At 38.2% G+C, this 16,836-nt stretch overlaps 1 protein-coding gene across 1 annotated transcript; it reads left to right on the top strand.

Moving 5' to 3' along the window:
• The first annotated feature begins 299 nt into the window (after positions 1-299).
• LOC140235286 (uncharacterized) lies at positions 300-13,151 on the top strand. Its single transcript, XM_072315316.1, has 9 exons — positions 300-447; positions 1,815-1,952; positions 2,894-3,000; positions 3,869-4,060; positions 4,741-4,866; positions 6,283-6,389; positions 7,087-7,240; positions 11,979-12,108; positions 12,602-13,151. Exons 1-9 carry the CDS (start codon positions 387-389, stop codon positions 12,691-12,693), a joined length of 1,107 nt encoding a protein of 368 aa, XP_072171417.1. The 5' UTR covers positions 300-386; the 3' UTR covers positions 12,694-13,151.
• The last annotated feature ends 3,685 nt before the right edge of the window (positions 13,152-16,836 follow it).

Below are 16,836 nucleotides of genomic sequence, written 5' to 3'. Positions count from 1 at the left end.
GTTGCCAATAAAAACATGCATAATTCTGATACACTGTATTTGATTCATCTCAGTATCTGATGAGTTTAAGAATGACTGAAGTACGCTACGATTTAATCAAGAGCATCGAGATCACTGCACTACAATCAGCATTCATCCTCGCCTCCAACAAACACAGATGAGAGTCGAGACGACTGGGGCCACAGCTTCACACTGGTCCATCATGTGGTACAACACAACGTGCGCGCGGCACGTGCGTCTTACCACCTTTCGTAATCGGTACGGTGCTTTGATGATTGATTGCTCAATACAACTGCGAAAGTGGAAGAACATAACCTTTGGTCGTGTTGTTCTTGAAAGCTGTCCTGAGAGTTTAAAGAGCCTTGAACTGGTCGAATTCAGTCAACATGACCAACGAAGTGCAAAATCCCAGAACATACTTCGATATTAGTATCGGAGGAGAGAAAGGTAGGTAAACAATGTAGATCTAGTATATTCTAAGTCACCCACGTGCAATTCGGTTGTCATGGTTGTAGGCGAAGGGGCCGAATTGCTTTACTATCTTGTATGTAGTACCATACGTTAAGTTTCATGTAGGGCTACTGACAAGAAAAAAAAAATCTCATTCATTCATGATTCAGTATTCTTCTTCTTCTGTTAATTCTGAATTCTGCCGCCTTCAATCCTGAAGATTCTTGCAGATTTACTTGTGTGTGTGTGTGTGTGTGTGTGTGTGTGTCTGCATATCACAACGAACAAGGGCACCCGAGTTTGACTGCAAGTGCCTGGATGATAGGTGCATGCATATACAGGAATGTATCTAACAATGTCCATGGACAGGCAGGCATGGTGCTAACTATACACAGCCCAGTCGCCGCTGTACATACGTAGCGCGACAGGGCTGTACCAACGAAGCTCCAAACACGAAGAGGGTCCAACGATCGCATGCGATCGGATTGAATTTTGATACTTTAGATCATTTTTTTGTCACTTCAAACTCATCTGACGAACAAAATGATAATGAGACTTCATATTTATGCTATGAACATTGAAATTTAGATTGAATAACTTACCTAAAATGATGGTTATATGCAGCATGTGTGAACGGTTCACGAACGGTACATCGTCTTTCACGCCAGGCCATTTCCAATATCCGGGAGGTCACATGATCTGAATGCCCTTTCAAAAGGTCGCGCTGTCGACCGTGCTGCTACACCAACACTCAAGCGCAGCGCATCGCACGCACGCAAAAGATTTCCGCAGAGATCAAGGTGCCATTTTGAATTCTGCAATGATGAACCCCAACGCTGTTAGGGAATCCGCCAGAAAGTATCATTTTTTGGTTCCACGGACTTATCATGAGGGCTCTCAATGGACTTACGAACCTTCTCTAATACAAGCATGCACTTAAGGTGAGTAACGTTTGGTAACGTGTACACTGTTTATAAAGAACGTATAAATTTTCATAAGTTTTGTAGTTGTGTTGTGGTTCCCCACTTTGAAGGTGCCCGCTCGCTGGTCAGACGCTGTATTCCCGTAGCGTATTAACAGCGTCTGGTCGGGCTAGCATGGTGCAAGTAAAATCCTGTTGTGTTTACGCTACTCGATCTAAATTTTACTCCATATCTTCCATCATGCAGTGACGAAAGACCTCTACAGTTTGTGCCAGGATGAGCTCTTGGGGCAGGCTATTCCACTGCCGTACTGAGGAAAGAAGGATTGTTTATGTTGTTCTGTCCTGCAGATCAGGACCAGATGAGACCAGAATGCTGCTGTGCGTGGTCAATTCATTCATACTAGTTAATTACCCTAGTTTGCTGTTTTCTCTCCAACAGTTGGTCGAATTTTGTTTGAGCTGTTTGCCAAAGATGTTCCAAAGACAGCAGAAAACTTCAGGGCTCTGTGTACTGGTGAGAAAGGGAAAGGAAAGTGTGGAAAACCCCTTCACTACAAAGGCTCAACATTCCACCGCGGTGAGTACAGTTTCCATTCAGTGATGTCTAGCGCCAGTGGAGCACCCAGACAAAATGACTGAAATTAAGTCAATTCAGTACTTTGAACAGTTGCAGTGACAAAAACTGGTCAAAGAGTGTATGAGCAATTGGTACTAGGTGTGTAAAATATGTATGAAATTATTTTTACAATGTCCAATACTCCGACTGAGTATCTTGGGGAAAATGAGTTTTGTGTACATATTTATATATGATTTTATTATGAAGCAGTCTGACCACCTTAGAGGATTTGCATGTGTTGCTTAGTATGGATACTTTACTATTTACTGGGAGGTGAGAAATATCACATTCTTAAACTTAATGCAATCTTTTGTGCATCTTTATAATTTCTGGTGCAATCACACCATTTTCACTGAAATTCTGTATTCTTTGATAAACCTTTGGTACATGTGTACAAGAAAACAGTACATGGTCCGTGCTCAAAACAATTGAATTATGACTCAAAATAGACATACTGGGTAAGGTCACTTCCAGTACAAGTAATTTCAAGTGTGCAATATATGTGGTAAGATTAAGGAGTACTTTACCTCACACAAGGATTTTGCTTGGAATTAAGTAAAAGCAGAACTTCAAATAAGTACAAATTATGTCAAAATTTATGATAATTTAAATGTGCATACAATCAACCAGATGATTTTTCTTCTTTTTATGCTTCCAAAAGGGAAGAATACATAAATTTTCCATAAAGTACTTTCAAACAAGTCTACAATCATTATGTACTTGAGATACTCACAATATATTATTATCATGTAAAATGATTCAGAAACCTTAAACAAGATATACATGTGTCAAATTTTGGTGCAATTGCTAGTCTCAGGCTACCATTGACTTCAGTCAAGTAAGACATCCATATGTGGTTTAATTTCTCTTTACTTCTCTATTACACCGCATTATTGTTTTAGTCATCAGGAACTTCATGATTCAGGGAGGTGACTTCACCATGCATAATGGAACGGGAGGAGAGAGTATATATGGGGAGAAATTTGATGACGAAAACTTCATCCACAAGGTAAGATTTGGACTTTTAACCTATTAGTCAACATTATCAACGGTATCATTATCAAAGTGTCATATGTGTTTCATTCTACTGTAAAGAGATTTCGAAGTAGTTTTTCCATGAAATAGGAGCAAGAAATAAAGACAGTGATTGTTTTGTTTGCTCTATCTTTTGCACAATGTTTTATGGTAGAAATTGTGTTTAATCTGCCACTTGTTGAATTTCAGTGCACAACTTTCCATTTCAGTTACAGTATTAAATTTATGTAGCACCAACATTTTGTCAAAATGACTCACATTTTTGTTGTAGAGTCAAATTAGAATAGGCAAATTATTTGATTGCACCAATTTTCAGATTCACATCACTTATTACTGGTACATTGTAGTGTGACTTGTCGTCATAGCCAGTTCAAGCTGTGTCCAGGCAGAATAGATTCTGTTGCAGATTTTTTATGGAGCACTTTCTTGATTTCCTTGCTGGACCACACTTTGTAAAAATTATTCTAATGTTAATCTGATTCTCTTATTTCAAACAAAGATTCAGAATGCCTAGAAAATTATTCTGGACTATTGTGCCAAACAATTGTGACATACTGATCTGCTAAAATGTGAATTCATCATACAATCTTTTTGCCCATTCCCTTCAACTCTCTGACATATATGCCTTCCAAGTAGCCACCTCCCGCTTCAAAGATTTTGTAGCACACAAAATACATAGAATTACATTCAATTTATCTCAGCAGGACGTATGGCAATGATTTTTTCCTTTCAACCACATGGAGATGGAATACTCCTCTCTGACACCAAATTTTCACCGTATGTAGTTTGCTTTGTTTTCTGCGTAATACATGTATTGCTGTACATTGCACGTCTTTGTGCAGCATGACAGACCTGGTCTGCTGAGCATGGCCAACTCTGGTCCTGGCACCAATGGCTCCCAGTTCTTCATCACCACCACCGAGACACCTCACCTGGATGACAAGCACGTCGTGTTTGGACAGGTCGCCAAGGGAATGGGAGTGGTGAGAGCAGTCGAGGCCAGCAAGACGCTAGAAAATGATGTACCCATCAAGGTGAGAGCAAGAAAGAGCATGGAAGCTCTGAGCTGGAAAGTGTCTCAATGTGGTTTTTGAATGGTCAAGTTTCATGGGACACTGTTCTGAGGAATGGACTCTGTATATTTTGGGGTTTTTTTTTGTCTTTTTTTGCTTCCTTTCTAATTATTTCAAGAAATCAGAGAATGATTGCATGTTCAATGACGAATGTCCCAATCAAAATCTAAAGTGAATATTTTACTTAAGATATATCGCCAAAAAAAAAAGTTCAATATTCTCAATGCAAAAATCCACTGAGTAATGACAGATATTCTGTATTCTGCAATGACTAGAACAAACAACAGTAAAAAGAAAGACACAAATATCACAAAATTATACCTAAATCCTATGGTATTTCTTTGAAGAGAATCTCACTTAAAGTAACAGTTCTGGCCACAACCTGAATGCTGTAATGTAAAAAAAGAAGATGAAGGGTAGCAGAACCTTGTTTTTGTTTTTGTTTTTTTTTTTTGTTTTTTAAATTATCAAATTTACAGTGTCCTTTTATTGTCCAATTGTTGAAAACTTGTCCATCGAAATGATTCGCACTCAATTCATAATCTGTATAGATTGTATTGATGTAGCTTTGTGTCTATAAACTGTGAAATAGTGTCTCTAACTAGCTTTTAACTTAATACCGTAACATGTCTTGCAAGTAGACGGTGGAGATCTCAGATTGTGGTGAACTCAAGCCTGGAGAAGATGATGGGATGGCATGTGTCGATGACGGAACTGGAGATGCCTTCCCCAACTTTCCAGAGGATGCAGACTTCAAAACGTCAGAGGTAGAGTCAAGCAAAATGAGACATTCCTAATGTCATGCTTTAAAATGGGGAAGGAAAAAGATAATTAACTCTTCATGTGCCATGTTCGCATGCCTGACTCAGCCGATGGGGTGCCAAGTTCGCATATTTTGCTCAAATGCACAAACCCACCCAAACCAATCGATAGATTGCCAAATGCCACAGTACAATGAAAATGTTTTTGGTGCTTCATTTTCTGTCACATGTAGCTTAAATTTTATGTGGTGATTGTCAAGCGGTGTTCCCTTCAGGATTTGCGAGTAAATTATAAGTTTCTGTCACTGTTTTGTGTGCAAAAGTCATGCATCTACAATAACGTTCCTTCTGGTTATTTGAAAAAAAAGCAATCATAGATTTGTCAAACAATTTACATCAAAGCAAAGCTTGGCAATTTCTCTATACCTTCTCTATAACTTTACTCATTACATGTCCAGAGTATTAAAATCCATAAAAGTTACATAGATTTTAAAGACAGAGTGTTTTCCCAAAGCATGACTATATTGCAGTCTCAGCACACAGCGGTTTTACACCATGGCACATAAAGAGTTAAAGCCAGTCACTTGGAAGCAGTTTCCAAAACTTTATGGAGACGTCATTAATTAAATAGACTTAGTGTGATGTTTTGTGCTGTGCATTATTCATTTGCCACTATTAGCTGTTTAAATCAAGGATGAACTAATCTTTCAACAGTTGGTACTTATTATTCTTTAAGCTATTGAATTATTTGTATTTGTGTCTTTACTTATCGGCATACTTTTATTATCGATGTGTAATTGTTGTGCTGTTTGTGGTGAGGAATTGTCATTTTGTTTTGGTAGACACAAACTTTTAGATATTACTTAAAGGTGAATTCTTAACAGAGTCAAAGAGAACATTGTTTTGAATTAGTAATGATTCCTTCTTCATGAATTATAGGACAGTTGGTACAAAGGGAAATCATTATTACTTGACTGTGATGATTCAGACAGGATGATGCTAAACTGTCAGTCGATATTGTGGTTTGGTACATTTTTCTCATACCCTTCACCATCTACTTTTTACATTCCTTCTTTCACTTGAAAGACCTTCTCCGTATTTTTCTTTTTCCCTGCAACTACTCATTGGCTTGCTGGGATGGAATTAATGGTACAATTAATAGTAGTTCTTCAAATGTGCAAAGACACTTCACGCAGTCCTTAAGATGAACATGTGAAATTATGAACATATGACGTCTATGATGAACATATTCCAGATGTAGACGTTGTTGACAATATGGGTTCACTTACTTTTAACCCATTATCGCGATGGATTCTCAAGGTGTTTTCTGTGTGCTTATTTCCACCATCCCCTACCACATCCATTAATGGATCTTCCTCGCCCCCAACAATACAAACCCTCCTTTGGCCATGCTGCTCTCAGTACGAGAAGGTCATAGAAGTGGCATTAAAACTGAAGGAGATTGGAAATGGCAAGTACAAGACCAAGGACTACGGCATGGCTGCACAAAAGTACGAGAAGGCAATAAGGTGAGATGATGATCCATCATAGCACTGTTCTTATAACAAAGTCCTCGAGACCGTCGGTTTTCTTTCATTATATCGAAATTTTGTTATAGCCGAACAGTAAAGTATATTAACCTGTTAAAGACTATTCCTGAGTATACTTGGGTGGGTGTCTATGGGAAATGCTTGTTATAGCAAAATCAGCCCGTCCTCAATGGGTTAAGATATGTAGATGATAATTTTGGGACCAGAATTTTCATTTTGTTGTATTGAAATTTTGTTTTAACCATGGTCGTTATAAAAGAAGTGTACAGTATTCGTTTGGAAGATTTCATTTTAAGGAGACTGACGTGACAAAGGATGATCTACAGGCTTTCTGTTGTAGCTTGGAGTGCTTTTTTGTTATTCCAAAGTGTAATTATACATAAGTAGTTTTGCAAGGACCAAAGTATGTTTAATGAAGTCTAATGTGTCTTGTAAAGTCTTTTTGACTAATCCAAATTTTTCACAAGCTCTGAATGGGCACCAGAATTCAACACCCAGCTGCAGATTGCAAAACACCCTATTCTATTACCATGCTTTCAGTCATAAAAGGGCTTGGACAAAAAAAAAAGAAGAATAAAAATAGAATGTTTATTGGGGACATCACTTTCTTTTTCTTTTTCTTTTTTAACTATGATTCAGATTTCATGTAATATTTGTTGTTGCAATTCATTTCTAGGTATCTTGACTTTGTGGATATAGACAAAGAGCTGAAAGATTCACCAGAGGAGAGGAAAAAGGTCCTCCAAAGCTACCTACCTCTCAGGCTCAACCTGGCAGCCTGCAAACTGGAGCAGAACTTGAATCAGGATGCCATTGAGCAGTGTGACAAGGTAGGTTGGCGCCCTCTTGTGGGCAGTCTGCCATGCACCGTGTGTGGTCTGTGGCAGTAGGCTTGATGAGGATTTTCCTGGTACAAGTAGGTAGCATATTATGTTGGGAGCTATGCTCAGCCGAGGATATAAATATGCTTTAGGATTAGGGTTAGAGTTTACTCAGTTTATTACCCTAGGACACCGAGATCAATGTTGCCGTAACTCTAACCCTAATCCTAACCCTAATCTCAAAGCATATTCATATCCTCGGCTGAGCATCGTTCCAACCTATGCTACTGTACAAGTACAGTCAAACTCGGATACCTCGACGTCGGATAAGCCGAATATCACTTACCTCGGGGGCAAAATGAAAGTCCCGATTGTTCCTATGGAGTTTCTGTGTATTAAAATTCGCGTAGCTCGAAAAAGATAACTCGAAGTTAGGTTACCTCAAAGGGAAATCTAATGTCCCGATCTTAATTAACTTATTGTTTTTCCCAGCATGTTGCTCGAATCGAAATTGTAAACATCACTCAGCATCTCCGATTAAGCGCGCGTGGACAGCGAAGACATGTCACAAATGTTTTCACACTCGATTGTAAATATTCTGAGACCAGAACAATCGCGCGCCCAAGAAGAAATACCCGACACACAGCTGACAAGGAAAATCCCCAACACCTACCAACACACGTACATGGTATGCACATAGCACCCGTGCCAATGGAGTGCTTTACGATAGCACTACGCGCTGCCCCATCATTTGCTTTTCTTTAACCACTGTGTTTTGATTTTTCATCGAGACGGTCATACCGTGCGCGTAGATTTCTCAACCGTCGGGGCGCACCTGCTTACGTTGACAGTTATATCTTTGCCATTAATCACGCTCCACTGTCAAAACATCAATCTACCTCATAGTGCCTTTTTTTAGACCTTTTTTTTTTTTTGCCTTTCACGTTCCCCGAGAACGCAAGCACTGAAACTTTTTTTTTCCACCAATGCGATTATGAAAATCTGGAAGTATAGGCCGATCACAATGAAGAATAGAATACACAGGGCTCCGCACTAAATTTTATCGGGCCACCAATATCATTGATTTTTATTTTCTTGTGGTCGAAAGTAAAATCTGGTGACAAAAAAAAAAAAAATCAGGAAAAACATTAGAAAAATTAAATCGGTCCTACTAAACATAGACAAATTAATATTAAGCATTATTGAAGTGATACAGATGTCCATGTCTAAAACAAATGAATAGAAAATTCAATCATCTTACTCTGTGTTTAAAGATTTGACAAATAGGCGTAGATATTATTATAAAAGTTGATGCCCATATATTGAGGAGGTCAAAACTTACGTTTAGAATGAGAAAATGGGAGCATTTGCTGACATTTGTTAGCATCCGTCATTTGTTTTAGCATTGTAAAAAGCCGAAAGTTACCGTTATTCATTTTTAAATGTAAAAGCAAACAACCGACATTCATTTTAGAATCTTACGGAGCTGAATACTATCCTAATCCATTTCCAAACGTGAAAGCAAACATCCGCTATTTGTTTTAGCATCTAACTGAGCGGATTAATACCATTAATCATTTCCAAATGTTAAAGCAACAATCTGTGTTTTTTTTTTGTTTTTTGCATCGTACGGAGCAGAATATTACCGTTATTCATTTCAAACATCCGGCATTTATTTCATTATCGAAAGGAGCCGAATGTTACTGCTGTCCACTTCCGAAAGTGAAATGAATCATCTGACAATTATTTTATCATCGCACGGAGCCGAATGTTACTGTTTTTTATTTTTGAACGTCAAGGCAGACATCATACATTTTGGACTATGAAACGTATAGCTGAATGTTACTGATATATATTTTGAAATGTACTGTAGCAAATATCCAATATCTTTTTTATCATCGAATGGGGCAGAATGTTACTGCTGTTCACTTCCAAACATGCCAAACGTAAAAGCAATCATTCGACATGTATTTTAGCATCTCCCGGAGCTGAATGCTATTGACATTTACTTTCGAACGTAAAAGCACACATCCGGCATTTATTTTATCAGCGTACGGAGTTGAATATTATTGTTATTCACTTCAGAACATCAAAGCAAACATTCGACATTTATTTTAGCATCTTCCGGAGCTAAATGTTATTGCAATTTACTTTCGAACATAAAAGCAAACATCCAGCATTTATTTCATCATTGTCAAGAGTTGAATATTATTGTTACTCTTTTCCGAACGTCAAAGCAAACATCAAACATTGATTTTACCATTAAACGCAGCTGAATGTTACTGTTATTCATTTCGAAATTTAAAAGCAAACATCAGACAGTTATTTTAGCATCATATGGACATGATGGAGCAGAAAATTACTGCTGTTTTCTTCCGAACATAAAAACGGTCATCTGACATCTATTTTAGCATCTTCCGGAGCCGAATGCTATTGCTATTTACTTTCAAAAGTATAAGGAAACATCCGACATTTATTTAACCATCGTACAGAGTTGAATGTTATTGTTTTTCATTTCCGAATGTCATAGCAAAAATTCGACATTTATTTCAGCGTCTTCCGGAGCCGAATGTTATCCTTATTCATTTCCGACCGCAAAATCAAATATTTAACATTAGTTTTAGCACCATACGGAGCCGAGTCTTATCGTTATTCATTTCCAAAAGTATGAGCAAACATCCGACATTTATTTTAGTATCATACCGAGTCGAATATTACCGTCATTCATTTCCACAATTAAACGCAAAACTCTGACATTTATTTTAGCATCTTACGTAGCCCATTGTTACCGCTGTTCATTTTGAAAAGTAAGGGCAAACATCCGACTTTTTTTTTTTTTTTTTTTTGGTGGCGCGATCGGGCCACCAAAATCTTTATTTCTGAAATTTTGATTTCATTTCCGATTTTCACTCAATTCATTCATATAAAAGTTGATTCAATTCAAATTGACAAGCATGCAAACAATAAGTAGGCACTATAACAGACACCATGTTGAACATCGATAAACGTCGAACATCGATAAACATCGGATAAGTCGAAGAAAATTCGACGTACGCGTACCTCGAAATTCGCGTACGTCGAACCATTTTCTTCAGTCCCGACGAATTCGAGGTATCCGAGTTTGACTGTATCACTCAGTTGACAATTGCACAACAAAAGAGGGCAGCATACCATCACTGAGCTAACGGACAACATAGATGATCCACTTCGTGCCTAGGCACTCGGCTAGCTGAGGTTTTTATCAGCATTCAGCAGTCAAAACTTGACCTATATTTGGAATTAGGAAGCCCACTTGGGTATAGCAATGGACCTCATATGTTTATTTCTTATTTCATATTTATTTCTGTTCTGTTACCATGTGCTCGCAGTGAAGGCATTATATCACAAAAAGGGATTTTCTTGATCTTGATTGTTTTTGCTTTTAGCATTATGGTGCAGTTGGTCATCAGGCAATGTCAATATCAAGCTAAAGTGGAAGCAACATCACATCATTCTTGTTTTTACATTGTGATATGTGCAGTGGTTTAAAGTATGGTGAACGAGAAAAAAAGGACGATAATCATAAACAAGGTGATTTATACATTTCTGGAAAGCTTACATCTCTAGGAATATGAATAATTGACTTTCAGAAGGTAAAAACGTCTCCAGAACGATGGAGAGATGGTGTTTTGAGACTCTTTTTAGACCACCAGAACCCGATCTGACGGCGAAATTTTGGTGACCAAAATTATGACGTCACGAAATGTGCGCTGTGCTACCACTCCATCCACACAGTGGGCTCTGTCTATGGAGGGCCGTTGCGAACGTGGTTCGTTTGGGGCATACGTATGGAGAGGCAGTGTACCCGTTTCCATGTAAACGCCCCAAACGAGTTGTGTCCGCGGCGGCCTTCCATATCCGTCGCCTCTCCCTCGCTTCTTCTACCACTCCGACTTTGCCACTGTCACTATCAGTGTCATTGTCACTGTCATCACTAAATTCACTCTCGATGTCAAACTCAAAGTCTTTCCGTACAATATAAGGTAACAATTGGACGTTTTAATGTCTCAGCCGAGAAAGCAGAGGCGACTAAATACAGGTCAGATATTGCATCCGCTCACCACGAAATACGTGCTTTATGAACGGCGGCCTCGATATCCTGCTGCACTCGTAAAGGGTTTTGTTCATTTCGTGACGTCATATTTTAGGGCTCGAAAAAGACGGCTGTTCTGGAGCGAATATCGGTGAAGCAAATCAATCAGTTTAAACTCACGATTTCTCAGTGGGGCGAATATCTTTTAATAAGTCACATTAAAAATCTTTTTTAGGAGACATTTCCCTCTGCTTTGACACCTTCTCTTATATGATTTTCTTGATTTTAATGTCTCGTTCACCATACTTTAAATTTATTTGGCGATGTTCTTGTCAAAACATTCATTTAATGCAGTGGTCAGTGAATGAAACATATAAGCTGATGATGAGTCAGTTAAGATTGGAAGCTCCCATAAATAGATTGAGGAATTTTCAGTTCCTTTCTTTCCCTCTCTTTCTGTCCAAATCTGTTCATCTATTTTTGTCGGCTAAAATGGACTTTTCCATTGTAGTGTAAGACGTCATCTCGCCTGAAGATATAAGGGCATCTCTAGTGAAAGTAGAGCTCGCTAGGGCTCCTCTTAACCTACAGCCATAACAGGTGAACCTGTCTTGACAGGAGTTTCCACACACAGTGTATTAAGTCAGCTGATTCCCATTCTGTCTGTCCCTGTAGGCTCTGATTATTGATAGGGACAGCGCCAAGGGTTGGTTCCGAAGGGGCAAGGCGCAGATGAACATGAAGAACTACGAGGGCGCCATTGAGGATTTTGAGGCAGCCTTACAAAGGGAACCCGACAACAAGGGTAAGTCAACTCCAGGACCTGTTCATTGATGTAATTAAACATGTAATACTGAGGGAAAAGAAGATGGGGTGGGGGGGGGGGGGAGGGGATGGGGAGGATGGTGTCTGCAATGGATAAATGCAACATTCACAAAAGTGGCTACATGGGCATTATCTGTTATGAATATGGAATGTATGTATTCTTTATCAATCATTGCATTGTTACATGACTGAAGGTGGGATGTCAAATTTGCTTGCAGTGAATGGTCAGCACATGTTTTATGATACAAACGTTGATGTTTGATTTGTTTTGATTTATTCTCCAAATGCATATACATTCATTATACTTGTACACAAATATATAGATAGGTTGCACATAGAATATGTCATATACATTTTGTGTGGATCATCATACACTCTTCAAAGCTTATATGCATCACTAAAAGTTGCCAGAAGTGATGCAGGCACTCCATTGTCTCTCATCATCTTAGATTTTAACCCTGATTTGATTTCAGCTGCAGGTAACGAGCTGAAGCGAGCCAAACATTTCATCCAGGAGAGGAAGAAGAAAGAGAAGCAAGCCTATGCCAAGATGTTCTCAAAGTGAAAGAAGTTATTTTTCTCTCGAATTTGGTAGCTTTGTACGTGTATCAGTGCAGTTCAGGGAATTTGTGTGGAAGGTTTACGCATCTGCGGCATCCTGGTGCATTGCACTCTCTTTATACAGAAAACTGATACAGTGGAGTCTCGTTATAGTGAGGTATGATGTGGTGAAGATACCTATAAATACACTGCATAACGAGCTAATTTTGCAGGTCCCATTCCTTTTATATTCTTTTGTCGTCTTAAGCCCTAATATAACGAGGAAATTTCAGTGGTTTCAAGCAGTTCATTATAACACGGTTTCCCCTGTATAACAATCTCCTGTCATAGCAAAATACATTTTTCTTGCCTCAGAGTTCAGAGTTTTCATGTATTATATGTAATATCTTATTTTTTCTTCCAAACCCCGATGTACAAGTACCAAAATTTCAATGTAAAGAAGTGATGTCTTTTATCCCCATAACTGTTCATTACGAGAGTCCACTGAGTTGACTCATGTGCTGTAAGAAAACTTTGACATTTTTACCACTTCAGTGTAATTCTGCCACTTTGACCTCAATGGCGATTGTGCTTTATAGTCAGTAGTCATTTAGAAATGTTACTGGCAATTGACAGGATTTTGCTGTTTTGTATGGTATGGCAGCATTCCTTATCACCTTTACTTGGTGTGATATGGATTTCCCAAAGGTTTCTTCCAACATAATCCTCACAGGTCACTGTGGTATGGATGATTTATTCTTTCTCCCAATTTTGGGGGATAATGTGATGAGATGGGCTGCAGCAGGTCCATACACACATTTCATTTTCAACCTTCAAAGCAATATGAGGAAAATAGATTCATGACTGTCACTGATGCGAAGTTGTACATTTTGGATTGGAAGTTGTTTGTAATGTAAGATACTGTACTTCTTTCAGAGTATGTTGGTTGTTCCAGTGTCTCAAAGTATGTTTCACAAATGGCTATAGCATTCAATTAAAATGGTGTCGTAGGGTGTCCTTGTTTATAACAAAGTTACATATATCCGACATTTGTTTTTATTGACTTTTGTAAGCAGAGGGTATTAGAAATTAAAATGTGCCGTGATAATTGGTGCTTTGATAGTCGTACATGGTTTCAAGGTAAGACATGTATGTGGTAGTTCACCTGAATGAATTTATGACAGATTGATTCAAGATCAAAGGTCACTGCCAAATTCTGAAATTTCAGCGTTTGCCAAACTTTAGCCAAACTTGGCAATTGAAAGGCATGCTGTGTGTGTGTGTGGTGGTGGTGGTGGTAGTGGTGGGGGGTGGCTACGTCTTGCAAAGTCAAATTTCTGAGGTCAAGTCCAAACCTTCTGTGTTCGTGCTGTAATACAATGTACAAGAATTATTTGACTCAATGTCAAGTTCGGCACATTTGCTGCATCATAAAGCCAGTTTACTACGATGCAAATATATCTTGGATATGTTTCTCTGGGGTTTCAGGCTGCTTGAATTCACATATTCCTCCCAGATATCTTTGTGATATACTGTATATTATGTGCTTGGAATCCAGTGTGCATGCATTAGTTGTGCTATATCAGACAGGTCTTAGACTACTGTATACGCCAAATATTTAGCGAGGTTTTTATTTTCGTGAATTTTGCGAGTCAGCTGCTTTTCGCGAAATTAAAAACGCAAAAATATATGACTGTGACGTACGCATATTCCGTTCAGTACAAGGACTCCACGATCGCGAATTTAACCACTCACGAAATTGTTGGAAAGTCCCAATTGGCAAAAATTTAGACTCGCGAAATATATGGCGTATACAGCATATTTCTGGTCATCAGGAACAACTCTCTTGCATACAGTCATGCCTAAGTTTGACTGTGTCAGCAAACTGGTGTGAAGACGGTCATCATGTGTGTTGCCCATGCAATGGCTAGACTTGATGGCTGAAATGACACAGCTCATCTCCTCGAATGTGCCGCTTGACATGTTTAACCCGTTGAAGACTAGTCCTGAGGACACATACTCAGACAGGCATCTATGGGAAATGCGTGTTGCAGCAAAACCAGCCTGTCCTCAACGGGTTAATATGCTAGTATGTAGAATTAGATTGCATTCTCAGTTTCGTAAGGACATGGTGAAAAATATGCTATGTTGTGTGCATGTGTGTGTACTGTACGAGCTGAAATTTTCGCGTACAGACATTTTCGCGAATTGCTACTAGGAGAACATATTCACGTGTTGTTAATTTCGCGGTTGCGAGGTCTAACTGTGCTTATCTGTTCGCACGTTGTTATTTTCGTGCATTGTTATTTTCGCGGTTCAAAGGCGATTCGTGAAATTTGCGAAAATAAAACCACTGCGAAAATTTCAGCACGTACAGTATCTAATTAATTCTTGCAACTGCTTATTGTAGTGTGTGTATACATTTATAGGCTGTATGGAACTCAAATCATTCCAAGAACAATACAGTGTCCTGTAATCCATAAATGTCTTGAAAAATATCAGGACAATTCTGAAATGATCCTGTATCAAAAATGACTCTATAATGTGCATCTAGTAGATTACTAATTTGAGTTCTTTGTTAAAGGGAAGGTAAACCCAAAGCGCAATGTGGATTGAGTGAAAGCAGCAAAATTAGTTGAACGCATCAGTGAAAGTTTGAGGAAAATTGGACAATCGATGCAAAAGTTATGAATTTTTAAAGTTTGGTGTGGGAACCGCTGGATGAGGAGACTACTAGAGGATATGACGTATGAGTGGACAACAATACAAAGAAAATATAAAGGAAATTCAACAAAAATTCACTTTTTTAGAATTATGAAAGAGCAATGGACCAACCGCTTTCAGAAAGCAGGGGGAATAATTGCTACCCTTAACATATGTAAATATCAAGTTGATGGAATTTGTAATTTTCATGAAAAATGGATTTTTGTAGTATTTTCTTTATATTTTCTTGGTATTGTTGTCCACTCATACGTCATAACCACTAGTAGTCTCCTTATCCAGCGGTTCCAACACCAAAACTTTAAAAATTCATAACTTTTGCATCGATTGTCCGATTTTGTTCAAACTTTCACTGATGTGTTCTACTAATGCTGCTGCTTTCACCCAATTCACATTGCTCTTGGGGTTTATCTTCCCTTTAATTAAATCAAATACATAATGTAAGTCGAAATCTAGAAAATATTCACTCCAAGTTCATTCCCTATGTAGCAACATCCTTGTTAGTACACATGCTATGTAGAGTAATGGTCTCCACCCAGTGTTGAAAATTTTATTTCTCTTTCTTAATCCCATGCACAAAAAAAAACAAAAACAAAAAAATTGTCCACCATTCTATAAAACAGATGAAACACATGTGCATCATTTTTAAGTTTAGTTTCTCTCTGTATCAAATGAAATCCCATACAGTAGATTCTTGTAAAGGAGAACAACAAACCTTATACACCGTATAACAAAGTAAATTTTTTGCCTTCAATGTTTAAAGATCCTTTATTCTATTGAATAGCAAACCGTGATACACTACATCCAAAAATGTACATGCACTGTGTAACAAAGTTACAGTTGTATTTCATTGGTGCTTAGGAGTTTTTTATAACAAGAGTCCACTGTACTGCCTCAGGAATTATGTGTATCATCCTTGGAAAGCACAAATTTGTTAGGTTTTCATTTAATTTTGCAAAATACATATTTAGTGCTCTAGATACAATACACTATAATGCCTGCTATTTCATTTCCAGTGTGGCATTGTGCTGTACATGTACCTTATGGGCTTGTGTGCAATGGTTGAACAACATCTGCAGAGTGAGATATCTTTTATTTGTTGCATACAGAAGCCCATTTGGTGACAGTCTTGAGCCTTGCAAACAAGCAACATATGCTAGGGAGGCTATCAGTAAGCACCTATGGTTCACAGGAGTTGTGCATACATCTTCATCACTACAATGTACATGTGTTGCAATGTAACATATTATCTGGAATAACTGTACATGCAATAACTACTCTTTGATTTTCATGATGACTATTAGAATGATACACGTAGTATCCTTGAATATGGAAAAGACTGATCCTTTATAGCAGTTGTAATCAAAAGCTACAATCCAGTATTTTTCCAGAATGTTACCCAAATTTTCTAGGATTATTGCCACTTAGAAGATGAAATTTCAAGAGG

The sequence above is a fragment of the Diadema setosum genome, chromosome 11 (assembly GCF_964275005.1).
Source record: "Diadema setosum chromosome 11, eeDiaSeto1, whole genome shotgun sequence".
Classification (NCBI taxonomy): domain Eukaryota; kingdom Metazoa; phylum Echinodermata; class Echinoidea; order Diadematoida; family Diadematidae; genus Diadema; species Diadema setosum.
The sequence above is the reverse complement of the archived record's forward strand: the minus strand, read 5'-3'. Positions and strand labels throughout refer to the sequence as shown.